Source organism: Sciurus vulgaris (genome assembly GCF_902686455.1).
Source record: "Sciurus vulgaris genome assembly, chromosome: 17".
Classification (NCBI taxonomy): domain Eukaryota; kingdom Metazoa; phylum Chordata; class Mammalia; order Rodentia; family Sciuridae; genus Sciurus; species Sciurus vulgaris.
The window spans coordinates 16,771,677-16,788,342 of record NC_136478.1 but is presented as its reverse complement, the minus strand read 5'-3'; the positions used below and the strand labels follow the sequence as shown (position 1 = coordinate 16,788,342).

Below are 16,666 nucleotides of genomic sequence, written 5' to 3'. Positions count from 1 at the left end.
ATTTACTGCTAAGAAATAGAGACCTGACTACTGTGGTTTAAACAAATAGATGGCATTTTTTTCATTTATGTCACCAAAAAAAAAAAAGAAAAGAAAAGAAAGAAAGAAAGAAAGAAAGAAAGAAAAAGATAATTGCTGTTCCATCATCCTTAGTGCAAGTCTTTTCTCCTCAATGTCACCTTGTGGCCTGAGATGGCTGCTGTAGATCCAGCCAATCATGTCTGTGTTCCATACAGGAAGGAGAAGGGCAGAGGGCACAAAGGCATTGCTGAGGCAAGTCCTCTTATTAAAGACATTTCTGTGACAACACTGTCCACAAGTTTCACTTGCATCTCATTGGTGACAGCCATTTGTAACTGCTGTTACCAAAAATATAGTTAAGAAAGAGGAGAATGCATATTAGCAGGTAAGTAGCGGTGTCTGTCATCCCAACCAGCACTTGAGTATAAGAAGGTATCACAAAGACAGTGGATGTTATTAATAATAAAACTTGAAAGCAGATCAAACCAAGACAGGGAAATGGGAAAAGCATTTTTGGCAGAAGGATCAGTATGTGCAAAATGTCCTGAACCAAGAAGAAACTTAATGTACAGGAAGAACTAAAAGACAGCCAATAGGACCCAGGTGTAATGAACCAAGTAAGGCAGTCCTAGAGGACCTTGTAGCCTGGGGTAAGAATGTTACCCTGAGCACAAGGGGTCATTGTCACACTTTTTTTTTTGTAGTTGTAGATGGACAGCATGCCTTTATTTTTACATGATGTTGAGGATCGAACCCAGTCCCTCACCCATGCTAGGCAATCGCTCTGTCACTGGGCTACAGGCCCAGCCCTGTCAAAGGGTTTTAAGGAAAGGACCGTAATGACTAGTCTTGACTGATGGAGAACAGAAGGGGGGCTGGAGGTGAATGAACTAAGACCATCTGACCAAAATCACTGTCAGCCTCGATGCCCAGGGACACGTGCTGAGGGGCTTGGGCAGCGAGGACCTTGCAAAAACCTGCTTGAAGTACTCATGGAGGTGGGTACTCTTGAGTACTAACCATTCCATGCACAGGAATGAGGGCCTGCTCCCAGAGTGGGACAGCTTGTGCCCTGCCTGACCTGGTCCGTCACGCCAGCTCCTCCAGGCTTGGGCTCAGAATGGATCCCATTAGCCTGGGACCTGGTTCCACTTTCCACGTCAGTATGCCGTCAACGACCCATCTCTTCCTTTGTCCTGCAGTATGAGGGTCAGGTGCCTGAGAATGAAGCTAATGCTGTCATCACTACACTCAAAGTCACTGATGCTGACGCCCCCAACACCCCAGCGTGGGAGGCGGTGTACACCATATTAAACGATAATGAGCAACAGTTTGTTGTCGTCACAGACCCAGTGACCAATGATGGCATTCTGAAGACAGCTAAGGTTTGTATATGCCTGGCAAGCCTGCACCCCAGCTGCTGGCTGCTGCCTTGTCCCCCACTGTCTTCTCAGAAGTAGATTAGCATTGGCGGGCAGGGGTGGGACAGCTTGCCCAGGTTCTGGTGGGCCTGTTGCTCAGCGCTCATGGGGTACTAAACCTAAAATTGAAGAGGCATACCATCTACTTTTCCCCACTTTTGGTGCTACTAAGGGTTGAACCAAGGGGTGCTCTACCACTGAGCTACACCCCCAGCCCTTTTTGTTTTTATTTTGAGATAGGGTCTTACTCAGTTGCCTAGCCTGGCTTCAAATGTGAAATCCTCCTGCTTCAGTTTCCCGAGCCTCTGGGGTTACAGATGGGCGCCACAGTGCCCAGCAGTACCGTCTGCTTTAATGTGCTCCTTCCTGGAAACATTTGCCTGCCCTAATCCCCTTTCTGTTTTGCAAGTAAGAGAGAACATGGTTTACTGGTGTTGGCTGTTTTGATGGACTATTTTTTAAGGTGGGGGGACAGATACTTTATTGTGTGTGGAAAATGTCCTAGAAACTTGGAAACTAAGAAGTTGGGTGAGTTGCTCATTGAAGTTAGGAAAAGGCGGATGCTTGGAATCACCCCAGAGCTTTGACATCCTCTTCAGTCATGTTTGAGGACTGCTGGTTTATCACCAACCAAAAGCAATGATTAAAGATGTAATTTTTGTGTGGTTTTGCTAACATAAAATGTTTCTTGACATTTATTTATTTATTTACTGGGTGGGAGTGGGGGTCGAACCCAGCATGCCATGCATGCTAGGCAGGCACCCTGCCACTGAGTTATACCCATGGTCCTTGTATTTTATCTTATTTATTTATGTATTTATCGGTACCAGAGATTGAACCCAGGGGCACTTAACCACTGAGCCACGTCCCCAGCCCTTTTTATTTTTTGAGACAGGGCCCTTCTAAGTTGCTAAGGTGGCTTTGAACTTGCAATCCTCCTGTCAGCCTCCTGAGTCACTAGGATTACAGGCATGCACCACCATACCAGGCCCTTGTATTTTATTTTTAATCTCATTTTTTTCTGCTCTCTAGGGTTTGGATTTTGAGGCCAAGCAGCAGTACATTCTACATGTGGCAGTGACAAACGTGGCCGCCTTTGACGTGACTCTCCCAACCTCCACAGCCACCGTCACTGTGGATGTGTTGGATGTGAACGAGGCCCCCATCTTTGTACCTCCTGAAAAGAGAGTGGATGTGCCCGAAGACTTTGGTGTGGGCCTAGAAATCACATCCTACACGGCCCGGGAGCCAGACACGTTCATGGAACAGAGGATTACGTGAGTGTGTGGGTTTCTCAATGGTCTTGTGACAAGTGGGTATTGTGATGTATCTATATGGTTTTTTATTCAGGTAAACACACACACAGTTACTCTTCACTTAGTGACAGAGGACTATATTCCGAGAAGTTCCTCTGGCCCATGTCATCATTGTGCAAACACGATTGTTACACAAGCTAAGTTCACCACATTGTCACTAGGTGGTCACGTATGCAGTCTTTGGATGACTGATCCTTATTATGTGGCACATGGCTGTTTCATTCCTGGCGTGCTTGGGACTGTGCAACACCTTTTCCTTGTTCTGTTTTTTTATTCACTTTTGTCCCTGTCTCCCACATCATTTCTCTTTCTCCACTTGGCCATTCTAGGTTTAATGTCCTTTCCATCTTTGAGTTTTGAGTTATTTCATTTTGGTTTGGTTTTGTTTGAAGTAGCAGAGGCTGGCTATGAACTTATGATCTTCTGCCTCAGTCTCCCAAATTGCTGGGATTACAGGCAAGCATCCCAGCTTTGAGTTCTTATGATAGTACAGGAGGAATGTAATTCTGTTTTCTTGTTTGCTTTGTTTGGTACTGGTGATTTAACCCAGGGGTGCTTTACCACTGAACTGCATCCCCAGTCCTTTAATTTTTTTATTTTGAGGCTGGTGATGCTGCTACCTCAACCTCTCATGTTGCTGGGACTATAGGCTTGTACCACTGGGCCCAGTTTTGTTTTGTTTTGTTTGTGGTACTGGTTATTGAATCCAGGGTTTTGCACTAGGCAAGTGCTCTACCACAGAGTTACTACCCCAGTCTTTCAGGGAGATAAGATCTCACTAAGTTGCCCTGGCTATCCTCCAATTTGTGATCCTCTTCTCCCAGCCTCCTGAGTGGTTGGGATTACAGAAATACATCATGTGTCTGGCTGTTTTGTTTTAAGACAAAGTCTCACTGTGTTGCCTGGAATGTCCTGGACCTGGGCTCAAGTGATCCTCCTGCCTTGGGCTCCTGAGTACCCAGAGCCACTGCACTTGGCTGTAGGAATATGGTTTCGATTTATGCAGTGGTGATGTGTGATAAGTATTATAAGTAGTTTACTGTCTCTTGTTTTAAATTTGAAGGTGCCTACAACACTCTTCTTTGAAATACTCTAATTTTGTACAGATAGTCAGTGTACAGTTCATTATCCTGGGGATACTTCTAGGTTGTCTAAAATGTAAGGCCTAGTAAAAGTATTTTTAATCAGAGTGGGAAAGAATATGAAAAGCAGAATAAAATAATGTAGGATTTTGAGCCAGGATTGTAATCCTAGCACCTGTAGTCCCAGTGACTTGGGAGGTTGAGGCAGGTGGACTGCAAGTTTGAGGCCAGCCTCAGCAATTTAGTGAGGCCCTGAACAACTTAGTGAGAACCTGTCTCAGACTAAAGGGCTGGGAATATAATTCAAAGTGGTAAAGCATCCTTGGGTTCAATTCCTAGTACCAAAAATGGTGGTGGTGGTGGTGGTGGTGGTGGTGGTGGTGAAGATGATGATCATGATGATGATCATGATTATGATTGTATAAGGCTTCTAGTAAGCATTGCTTTGGGCAAAAATTACTCATAGATGTTAAATTCATTGTGTAAAATGGGTGAACAGGATATTCCCGAATGGTCTTCTGCTAGATTATAGATTAACTATAAAGAGAAGATACCTTTCTTATGAAGAAGTCCAATGACTTTTCCTTATCCAAGTGATCAAAGTTGACATCACCAATAAAAGAACAGAGGGACATCATGTGCCTTCTAAGGTGAAGCACAGAGAAGGACATAACCTCACCTCTACAGGGTTTTCATCCCCTCTCACCCTGCAAAAGGGAACAATTAGACAATCTAAAATTGAGGCACACAAACAACTGGCCCACCCATCTTAAAAATGTTAGGTACGAGAAGGAAAAGGCAAGGCGTGGGTCCAGATTGATGGAAACTAGACATGTCAGCCAAATGCCACTGATGAGCCCTTGGATCGCTGGATATTGATCTGGACACTGGTTCCATTTCTGTGTGGTTGGGGCTGGGCAGAGAGAACTTGGAGCTACTAACAGCAGATTGCATTCTGAATCGGGGAGGGCACAAGATCACTATAAAAGACATAATAGTATTCTGTCAAGAGTTTTGTTTCCTTAACTGAAAATCAATATGTGAGGCTGGTGTGGTGGCACACGCCTATAATCTCAGCTACTTGGGAGGCTAAGGCAGGAGGATTGCGAGTCAAGGCCAGCCTGGGCAATGTAGTGAGACCCCGTCTCCAAAATAAACTTCAGTTCCTAGTACCACACAAGAGAGGGAGAAAGAAAGAAAAGAAAATCAATTTGTGATTGAGACTATGCAAATTTACATATTTTACAAACTTACATACTTATTCATATATGTATATATGAATGCTTCTGTTCTTAGGATAATACACTGAAGTATAGGTAAGTAAAGGAACATGACACCATCAACTCATTCTCAAATGACTTAACAAAATAAGAAATCATGTGTGTATGTGAGAATATATCGTTTGAGAAAGCAAATGCTACAAAATATTAACAATGGCTGGGGATGTAGCTCAGTGGTAGAATGCTCACCTAGCATGTGCAAGGCCTTGGAATTGATCCCCAGCACTTCAAAAACAGACTGGGGGTAAATCTAGGAGCAGGGTACATGGATGGCCATCCTATTATTCTGGCAACTTTTATACAGAGTTGATAGTTCTTAAAATAAAAATAGAAAATAACCATATATAAATAAGGAGGTACCTTGGTCTTCTCTAGCTCTGTGCTTTTTGATGTTCTCACGCTAAGCCAGAGCCTGCAACTTTTCAGGTATCGCATTTGGAGGGACACTGCCAACTGGCTGGAGATTAATCCAGACACTGGTGCTATTTCCACTCGGGCTGAACTGGACAGAGAGAACACTGAGCATGTGAAGAATAGCACGTATACAGCCCTCATCATTGCCACAGACAATGGTAGGTCACCCGTGGCCCCACCCTCCTGGCCCCCTTGCCTCCCTTGCCCCTTTGCCTTTCTTTTGGATATGTGTTCAGTCTTTTTAATTTTAGATGAGAATTCTCATTATTTGTATCAAAAATACAAATAATTTGAGTCAAGTAATTCCTTTCCCCTGTCCCTGTCTATACCTACCACCCACTCCTTTCCCATGGGGGCCCCAGGTCTATAGCTTAACACCTGTGTGACCTTGCACTTACTTTTAACTTTATACCTGTCAGTTCCTTCATCTAGCAAAATGATAACACTCCATCCAGATTACATGAGTTAACGGGTGTAAACACACCTAGAATAGTGTCTGTCATGAATTATCTAAGGACTGGCTTTTTTTTTTTTTTTGTGGTACTGGGGATCGAACTCAGGGCCTTGTGCTTGTGAGGCAAGCACTCTACCAGCTGAGCTATCTCCCCAGCCCAGGACTGGCATTTTTATCATCAGTTAGGTGTGAGTGTGCACAGATTATGTCTGTATATTTGAATACACTTATATAAATATGGTTTATTATATTGGTTTAAGGCTTTTTAAATTTTGTTTTGTTATAAAAACATTATTCATATTGTTTAAATTTTAAATTTTGGGGGCTGGTATATAGCTGAGCAGTTGTACACTTGTGTAGCATGTGTGAGGCCCTGGGTTCTACCTCTAACACTGAAAAACAAACTTTTTTTTTTAATTTGACAGTGTCTTTAAGACAGAGATTTGCTGGGCCTGGTGGCATATGCCTATAAACTTAGCAACTTGGGAGGCTAAGGGAGAAGTATCACAAGTTCAAAGACAGCCTCAGCAACTAATCGAGACCCTCTCTCAAAATAAAAAGGGTTGGGGATGTGGCTCAGTGGTTAAGGGCCCCTAGGTTCAATCTCCCCTTTCCCAAGACCCCCATCCCTCCTCCAAAGACACAGAGGTCTGCCATGGCATAGGATAGACATATCTCTTTTTAAGAATGGTATTATCTGGAGCTGGGGATGTGGTTCAGTGGTAGGGTACTTGTCTAGCATGCATGAGGCCATGAGTTCGAGCTCCATTACCCCTAAAAACAAAAAGTTATCTGGGTGTAGCATAATTTGGTCATTCACATATCAAAGGACACTGGTCGTTTGCAATTATTATTTCCATGATTGGTGAATGGACATCCTTGTATATGCCTCTGTTCACAGGCATTTCCCTCAGATAGAGGTTTTGAGGCCAAATTACTTGTAAAGAGATCTACAAGCTTCCCGTGGTTAATTTTCTTCCCATTGTCACCCGCTAACCTGTTGAAGTAGTAATCTGGTTTGACCATGTGGAAAGGAAAGGGCCAGGCAAGGAAGACCATCATGAGTCTCCATTTGCAGAGCAGAGAGCTAGCCCATTGCCTCAGCCTGCAGCGAGCCCCAGCTTCTTGGGACTCTCCAGTCAACCAAGGATGGGCAAACTTATTCTATAAAGGACCAGGGAGTAAACATTTCAGGCTCTACAAAACTATACAGTCTCTGTTGCTATTGTAGCCTGCAGCCAGCCATAGAAAATCCATAAAGAGATGAGCATAACTGTGTTCCTAACTTGGCCAGAAGACCTTAGCTTAGCTTGCTGACCCTGACCTAAATAATCACAGCCAAAGGCTGATGTTCTGAGTGGTTCCTGTAAGGGTTGCTTTTTTTTTTTTTTTTTTTTTTTTTTTTTTTTTCTCATTGCTGTTCTAATTAGCTATACATGGCAGTAGAATGCATTTTGACACATCACACATAAATGGAGTTAAGTGTTGCTTTAATTTTGCAAATTGTCTTTCACTGCAGTGCTAAGTGTGGAACCCAGGGCCTCACACTTGCTAGGCAATCACTTTACCACTGCGCTCTATCCCCAGCCTTTGCCTAGCCTTTTAACATACAGTCTAAAAGGAGAATGAAGTTTATTCTGAAAATCCACTAGCTGATTAAAAGAAAATTTTCTGTAAAGTTTGTTTGCTTGTTTGTTTATTTATTTACTTATTTATTTTTGGTACCAGAGATTGAACCCAGGGGTGTTGAACCGCTGAGCAACATCCCCAGCCCTTTTTATTTTTTATTTTGAGTCATGGTCTTGCTAAGTTGCTTACAGCCTCACTAAGTTGATGAGGCTGACCTCAAACTTGCAATCCTCCTGCCTCAGCCTCCTGAGTTGCTGGAATTATAGGCATACGCCACCATGCCAGGCTTCATTAATATTTCTGAGTGGGGACATCTCCTCTGTGTTTTCTCTTAGGTTCTCCAATTGCCACTGGAACAGGAACCCTTCTCTTGATCCTCTCCGACGTAAATGACAATGCTCCCATACCAGAACCTCGAAATGTGCAGTTCTGCCAGAAGAATCCACAGCCTCATGTCATCAACATCGTAGATCCAGATCTTCCCCCCAACACTTCACCTTTCACAGCAGAACTAACTCATGGCGCAAGTGTGAATTGGACCATTGAGTACAATGATCCAGGTGGGAACTTGAACTTGATTCTCCCTGCTTTTTCTCCCTTCCCTTTCCCTGCCTGTTGCTCAATTTCCCTTCCCGCTCTACCTGCCACCTCTTTCCTTTGATATTTGCTCTGGTGCCTTCTAAACTCGTGGCATTGCCCCAGAGGTCTCTTTCCTTTCCTCATATTTTGCCTGTGACCTACTGCCCAGTAACCAAAACCCCAAGCAGCTCTGTTTTCTTCACTCAGCTTTGGAGCATCTTTACTTCCCTCTCAATTTACTTTTGTTTGTTTGTTTATCTGTCTTCTCCTGATCCCATTCATTTGTTTTGCTTCCCCCAGCCCAAGAGTCCATCATTTTGAAGCCAAAGAAACCCTTAGAGGTGGGCGACTACAAAATCAATCTTAAGCTCATGGATAATCAGAACAAAGACCAAGTGACCACCTTGGACGTCCACGTGTGTGACTGTGAGGGAGCTGTCAACAACTGCATAAGGGTGAAATTCGCAGAAGCGACACTGGAAGTTCCTGCCATTCTAGGGATTCTTGGCGGGATCCTTGCTTTCCTAAGTAAGTGCAGCTGGTACGTGGTTCAGCCTTTGGATTCTCAAGTGGGGGTGGTTTATTTCCTAGAAAGAACTTTTGTTAAGGTACTGGTTAGAAGATGAAAGAGACTCTCAAGTACAGTGGTTTAAATAAAGGAGAAGTTTGTCTTTTACTGAACATGTTGGAGGTAAGCTGTCCAGGCATGGGAGAAACCCTGTTCATGAAGTCAGGGGGCCTCGGGGTTCATCTGTTTTGTTTCTTTTCCTCCCTCAGTGCTTCCCAAGTTTGAGTGCACACAGGTGGGACACAAGCACATGAAGCTTTTCTTGCATTCCACCAATATTTAACTGCTTATTTGGTATCAGGCTTTATGTCAGACACTGGGGTCACTGATAAGAAGCATCCCTTGAGAAAGTAGAATGAGTCGGGCATAACTTTCCTATGTTCATAGTGAACATACCACCAGTGAAACTCCACATCATGTACAACTACAAGCATGGGATCCAAATTAGAATAAGTTATACTCCATGTATGTATGATATCAAAATACACTCTATTATCATGTTTATTTATAAAAAACAACAACAACAGTATGCCAGAACCATGCATACTAATATCAGTAACCAGGTTTTCCAGGATATATAATTAATGAGAAATTTCCAAATATAAACTTGCTAGATTTAACCTATTTGCTAAAGCTACACTGTTGCAACAGTATGTTCATTTGTTCATTCATGCAGTTATTTCAATATTTGAGTGCTGTGCACTGTTCTGAATGCTGGAGCTATCAGTGAACAAAACAAAATATCTATCCTCATGGATATTCTAAGTAAAGCCAAAAATAAACAGGTCTAAAAGTAAATGGGAAAAAAAAAAAATCCCTTGGGAAACCAACCATAAGGTGCTTCTGCATGGATAGGAACTGTTTGCAGCTCAAAGGGTCTCATCCATGCCACACCCCCTGGGCAGACAGGCCATGGCAGAGCAGTGAGTATACAGAGTTTCTGTCCAAAGATCTTAAAGAATTACATTGTTACAACAATAAAAACACAGTCCTTTTTTTTTTTTTTTTCCATTCACAATGAAGAATATAATATTATTTTTTAAAGTGAAGTATGTATCCTAATTATATATAATCTCAAGATCAAGTGAAAACTTTGGAAATAGAGTTCAAAGCTTGAGCTTGCTTATACAATCTTTTTTTTTTTTTTTTAATTTGTTCTTTTTGGTTATACATGATAGTAGAGTATATTTTGGTATTTATACAAACATGGAATATATCTTATTCTAATTGGGATCCTAGTCTTATGGTTTACATGATATGGAGATTCACTGTGGTGTGTTTGTATACATACACAGGAAAGTTAAAATAGATTCATTCCACTGTCTTTCCTATCCTGTCCCCCCTCCCTTCCCTTCATTCACAATCTTTATTTTAAGATTAAGAACATGTCATGTGATTTTGTATTCTGAGTCCACTTCCTGTAATAGATTAACAATCACAGGCATGAATTAGTCACATTAGGTTGGCCCAGCAGCCCTGCTCACAAACCTTGAATGGCTCCAACTCACTTAGAATCAAAGCCAAAGTCCTTACAGTGGTACCTCCCAGCCTCTTCTCCACTTCAGCTACATTGGCCTCTTCACCTTTCCTCAATCACATCAAGTACACGTCTGCCTCAGGGCCTTTGCCCTTACTGTTTCCTCTGCCTAGAACACTTTGCCCCAGAATCTGAAGAAATGACCATGGTTGGTTTTAAGATCCATCTGGAAGTTAAAGAACACACTAAAATTCAAGCATCATCGTCTGCTATGTGGTATTACATTTATTAACTTCAAGGACATGAGTGTCATGTGGGTTGATTACACATGTGTTAAAGGTGGCCAGTGGCTGCCTGCTGCCTCCGGTCTAGGATGCAAGTTGCTGGTGCTCTGTGGCGGTGGCTTCTGGCCTTCCTTGCCTGTGGCTTCCATCACTCCCTCTCTCCCCCTCCAGTTCTGCTTCTGCTGCTTCTGCTGTTTGTTCGGAGGAGAGGGGTGGTCAAAGAGCCCTTACTGCCACCAGAAGATGACACCAGGGACAATGTTTATTACTATGATGAAGAAGGAGGCGGAGAAGAAGACCAGGTGAGTTTTAAAAACATAAAAGCTCAGTGGCGATCTGCTTATGTGGAAGAAGCAATGATGAGAAGGCAGACATCGGAAATAGCCATGCCACTCTGCGTACTGTTCTTAAGGAAAACCCCCCAAGGTGTCTTCATTATTGCTTACCGTCCTGCATCCAGATAAGAGAACTGAGGCAGAGAACAGTTGAGTGGCTTGCCCAAGGTCACACACCTAGTCTGACTCCAGCGTCTACACTATTTGTATGGTCCGGACAAAACAAAGAACTCCAATCAAGTTGTCATTGGAGATAATTTGAAGAAATTATTGTAGAATAATGACCTATTTTAATATTTGGTTTCTCTTGAGTTTTTAGTTAGGCCAAACTGGTTTTTGCTTTTTTAGAGGTTAAATCTTTTTTCCCCCTTAGTACTGGAGCTTGAACTCAATAGTTTTCTCCTGAGCTATACCTTTTTGATTTTTTTAATTTAATTTTGAGATAGGGTCTCACTAAATTGCTAAGTTGCTGAGGCTGGTCTCTAATTTGCAATTTTCCTGCCTCAGTCTCCCAAGTCACTGGGATTACAGGTATGTGCTACCATGCCTTGTATGTGTGTCTGTGTGTGGCATTGGAGATCGAACCCCAGTCCTTGCATATGCGAGGCAAGTGCTCTACCACTGAGCTGCACCCCCAGTCTGAGATATTTAATTCTTGAGGTCTCTATTTTTCCTTATTGTGCAAAAGTGCTTACTTGCCTTACTCAAGTGTTCCAGATTTCAAGGCATTTTCAAGTCTAATTGGAGGGTGCCAGATATGCTCTCTCAGTGAGCAGTTATGGTGATACTGCCACATAGTGCACAAGCCCAGGATTTCAGTGGCACACTGAGTGTTTTTCTCAGGCATTTGTGGATTAGCTGGGGCAGTTGCTAATATCAGTGGGGTTCACACTCACTGACCTGGGCAGATTTTTTGCTGAATGACTCTAAGTTTCAAGTTGTGTCCAGGTCTGCTCCTGCTCTGTACAAGCAGGCCAGGGCCTTTCAAGCTTTTGCCTGTTGTCTCGTTGCTGAAAGCAAGTCGTGTGACAAAGGCCAAGATGAATGCATGTGTACTCTTCTCACAGAGGCACTGGTGGGAAGAGAGTGAATGTCTGCTGAATAATAACCCAATAATTATATCCTATGGAAAGCAAGTAAGACACAACAGTTTATATTCATCTCAAGTGCTACATGTTTCAAGCTGTTTTCTTTCGATGCTAATTGGGAGACTCTTAATTTGAAAACTGTCATTTTATATTAAATTGGGCACATGCTGGTAAATATCATATAGTTGGCAGTCAAGGCATAACAAAAACATAGCTTTGTGTATGTGGCCTTTTATTTTGTCATACCTTTACATTTTTCTCCAAGGACTTTGACTTGAGCCAGTTGCACAGAGGCCTGGATGCCCGGCCGGAAGTGACTCGTAATGATGTAGCACCAACCCTCCTGAGTGTGCCCCAGTATCGTCCCCGCCCTGCCAATCCTGATGAAATTGGAAATTTTATCGATGAAGTAAGTAAGCAAAGTTGAAAATCAAAGCACAATGTATCTCTAAACTCCAGAGAAAAAGAGAGGAAAACAAAATAATAAAAACAAGAAAAAGAATCTTTAGCTTCATCCCTTTATCATGCTTTTAGCCTGCCTAATCCCTGAGTCCTATTCTTTATTTTTTTATCTTCTATGAACTTTAGAACTGATAGCACTTTGAATTGGTCTTAGGGGATTTGCAAAGTCTACAGGACAAAACCAAGAATTGCTTGAAAGGAATTAATAGATCTAGAAATGCCATTAAAGGATGCAAAGTAAGTTGAGTTTGGTTTCAATGGGATCTCACCACTGGTTGGGGCATAATGTTAAATGTGCATCACAGTCTACCTGAGGGCCAGAAAAATAAAATCTATATTGTATGTGTCAGAAATTTATTCTGCTCTAGACTGAGAAACTTAGATAGGAGTGGGTTTACCTTGTGTAAACAGAAGGCTGGGGTACGCTGTCCTGGCTGGTGCACGGGGCTGTTCCACTCTCCATTGTATGCTCTTAAGCACTGGGATCCTTGTTCTCATGCTTGATGCCTTGTGATCACTGCCAGGCCTCGAGTCTATATTTCAATCAGGAAGAAGTAGGAGGGGCAGAACCAAAGACAGAAATCTTTCTTCTAGTACATCATCTTTTTTTTTTTTTTTTTTTTTAAATAGGCACGAGTTTATTGAAGGGATAATAAAAGAAATAGGGGACACTCTCAAGAGAAATAGTGGGTCATCTCAGAGAGGGGAGAGACAGTGTGCCTTTCCTGCACTCCAGTTTTTTTTTTTTTTTTAATTCTAAACAAATGGGATACATGTTGCCTCTCTGAGTACATCATCTTTGTATTCAAGAAAGGAATTGGCCCAAAATGTTATTGGCCAGAACTGGCACAGGTGGTTCTACCTGCAGGGGAGAAAAATAAGGCATTAAATTCATTAGCTCAGGATAAAATAAAGAACTAGGAGTGAGATGACCAAATAACCTAGTAAGGGAACAGTCCAACAAAGACTTTCATTCTCTTTCTCTTAGACTATTTCACCTGATCATTTATTCAGTTATTTTCAGGACAGGTCTGATAGTCTAGTGGTCATTGGAGGCTGAGACTGGTTTTATGTAGTCTCCTGTGGGAGTCACTAACACTGAGGACTATACAAAACAATGCAGCAAGGTGGGGTAGCCAAGTTACATCCATTCAAATCACTGGATTTTTGGGAAACAGGAAGGACCCCCCCCCCCCCTTTTTTTATGGTACTGGACATTGAGCCCAGGGGTGCTTTACCATTGAACTACAATCACTAGCCCTCTTTACTTCTTATTTTGAGACAAAGTCTAAGTTGCTGAGACTGGCCTCAAATCTGCCATCCTCTTGCCTTGGCCTCCTAAATCACTGGAAATACAGGTGTGCACCACTGCATCCAGCTCACCATTCCTTTTGGATACATCTGGATTCAGATCCTTTCCCCAATTCACATTCGTTTGCAAGTCATCACATTTATTTGTAGTTTTTTAAAATTATGCTTGCCATTTAAAAAATATAAATTATGAAAAGGTATATAAAGAAAAGAACATGCAAGCCCTTCCTCAGTTTCCCCCACTCCACTTCCCAGAGTTAACTTTTTTTTGGGGGGGGGGGCACTGAGGATTGAACCCAGGGGTGCTGAGCCATATCCCTAGCACTTATTTATATTTTGTTTAGAGACAGGGTCTCGCTGAGTTGCTTAGGGCCTTGCTAAGTTGCCGAGGCTGGCTTTGAACTCAAGATTCTCCTGCCTCACCCTCCCAAGCCACTGGGATTACAGGCCTGTGCCACTGCACCTGGCTCAGAATTAACTTCTAATAATAATTACACTTTCATCCTTCTAGACTTTTCCAACTGAAATGCAGTCTGTATATACTATACCCTCATTATTTCTAGCCTCTCTCCATCTTAACTGGGGACATGAGAATCCCCACCCTGATTTGAGAAAGCCCCATCCTGATTGGTTGGTGCCTGTTCTTTCCTTACCTACATAAAATTTATTGTTTTGATTTAGGGGGAAAGCATTCTTCATGTATTCCTGTAATTTTCCCTTCTCATCAACAATATATCATGTCCACCTTTAATGCCAGGTTGTACTATAAATGGCCCTTGTTTGTGTTAACTGCTCAGTGGTGACCTACAGTCTGGTTGCATCATCTTGCATCACGTGTGGCCTGAAGCACCACGGGGGGCGTCCTGCCTCCAGTGCATCCTGGTGCCGGGGAGTATGCTGTTCCTTTTACTGAAACACCTCCTTGTCTCTCTTCTTCAGAACCTGAAGGCGGCTGATAGTGACCCCACAGCGCCCCCTTATGACTCTCTGCTGGTGTTTGACTATGAAGGAAGCGGTTCTGAAGCTGCTAGTCTCAGCTCGCTGAATTCCTCAGAGTCGGACCAGGACCAGGACTATGACTACCTGAACGAATGGGGCAATCGCTTCAAGAAACTGGCGGACATGTACGGGGGTGGCGAGGACGACTAGGGCACTCGAGAGTGGGGTCCTTGGGCCCGAGTGATGGGAAATGCGGAGCGATGTTGCTGGGGGTTTTCAGCCGTCTTCCCTTGACCTGAGTTCCTGGGGGAGAGACTGATGGGCGATGCAGTACAGATAGTTGTTTCCACTTTGTAGCGCTAATCTGTGTATGTTAGAAAGGTTTTGACTTAGTGCTTGAATCTTGGTTTTTTTCTTTTGTCACTCTTCACAGAGTGATGATGTCACAGAGCTCCCCGAATTTTTAGTATTTCAAAAGAACAAACTTTAGTTTCAGAAGGTTCTCCTAGCCACGTGTAGATTTCCCTAAGGGGCGTGGTCTCATGTCTAAAAGAAAGAGGAAGAGCAATTGTCCTAGCTCTGTTTTGTGTGTAAATATATATATAAAGTTTTTTGTTTTTTTTTTTTAATTGTGTGCTTTTTCCCCATCAGTGCACTGGTGTGTCCTGTGTTCTAGTCTTCACCCTTAATCCTGAATTCTGTGGCTCTGCCCCACACAGGGGTTCTCCATCTCCTGAGTACTGACTTGAAATGGGCATCTATGCATTTACTTGTTCTCAGTCCAGGTTTGCTATGTGAATGTCATTTCGGGGTACTTTGGTTCTGTATGGGAACCTGGACTAGAAAGTGTGGTGAATTTTCAGGTGCCACTTAATGCTTCTTGTTTATTTATCACGGACACAAAAGAGCAGTGTGTTCTGGGATGTAGAGTAGTGCCTACAGTGCTGCAGCCAAAGCCAGAGAGGAAATTTGAAAGATGGACTTGGAGGTGGCAGAGAGCTTGTCACTAAGCCTGGTCTTTTAGCAAACATGCTGAGGACGGTTAAGGTGGTTTTGTCTCTATCCCTGAAAATTCTGGCAGAATGGAGGGATCTCAGCATGTGTTTCCTACCTAGGATCTTTATACCATGGTTTGTACCCAAAGCCCAGAATCCCCAAGTGCCTGCTTTTAATGGTGTCTACAGAAAACACTTGCTGATCTGGACATAGTTGCCTGATTCCAACTGTGCACAAAAAACTGTAGATATTAGAAATTCCTTTTTTTTTTTTTTTCCCTCTTAGAAGCAGAAAGTAAATACTGCCCAAATTGGTGTTAAGGGGAGGAAAATGACTGATTTGAATTTCTTTTTTTTTTTTTTTTTTTTAATTCAAAATGCAAATTTCAACTTTTGACAAGTACTGAAGAGTTTTATAAAATTGTTTTACTGTCAACTGTTTTGGGAAGGAAAAAAATCATGTCTACAATCAATTGTTGGAATTGTCTTGATTTTTGTGTTTGAAACTATCTGATATAGTTGTCATAGAGAATGTCACTGTAGTTTTGAGTGTATGTGTGTGGGTGCTAATAATTTTGTATTTTCTTTGGGAGTGGAAGAAGAAAACAATTCAAGCTGAGAAATTTATTCTCAAGGAAGCATTTTTATAAATTTTATTAAAGAATTTTGTTAAATCATTGTCAAACTTGTTTGATTTGGTTCCACTGGAATTCTAAGCAAGGCAAAAGGAAGACGGTGGAGGTGAACTCATTCAAGGTGTAGAGAAAGAAGCCTCAGGGTGAAATGACCTCTCCAGAATTTTTAGTTATTCTACTTGGGACAGAGAAGGGGAAACTATATTCAAAAGGTAACTTTGTTCAAAGATTGTCCATCCATATAACCTGTGGTGAAAACAATAAAATTCCAAGGTCAATGGAAGACTCACAAAAGCAAAGTTTCAAGCAATGCTTACCTAGTCAGCAATGCCAGCATAGGCCAGTGGTTTTCTACTGAGGAAGGTTGTGGCCCCCT

General features: G+C 42.5%; 1 protein-coding gene across 1 annotated transcript in view; it reads left to right on the top strand.

The window, feature by feature from the left end:
* Positions 1-16,334, top strand: part of CDH1 (cadherin 1) — a 73,970-nt gene extending 57,636 nt beyond the window's left edge. The window contains exons 9-16 of the mRNA XM_079116852.1: positions 1,224-1,406; positions 2,475-2,719; positions 5,547-5,692; positions 7,953-8,177; positions 8,497-8,724; positions 10,697-10,827; positions 12,214-12,357; positions 14,661-16,334. Coding sequence (XP_078972978.1) covers positions 1,224-1,406; positions 2,475-2,719; positions 5,547-5,692; positions 7,953-8,177; positions 8,497-8,724; positions 10,697-10,827; positions 12,214-12,357; positions 14,661-14,870 — 1,512 coding nt within the window. The 3' untranslated portion in view covers positions 14,871-16,334. The remainder of the gene's footprint in view (positions 1-1,223; positions 1,407-2,474; positions 2,720-5,546; positions 5,693-7,952; positions 8,178-8,496; positions 8,725-10,696; positions 10,828-12,213; positions 12,358-14,660) is intronic.
* Positions 16,335-16,666: the final 332 nt, after the last annotated feature.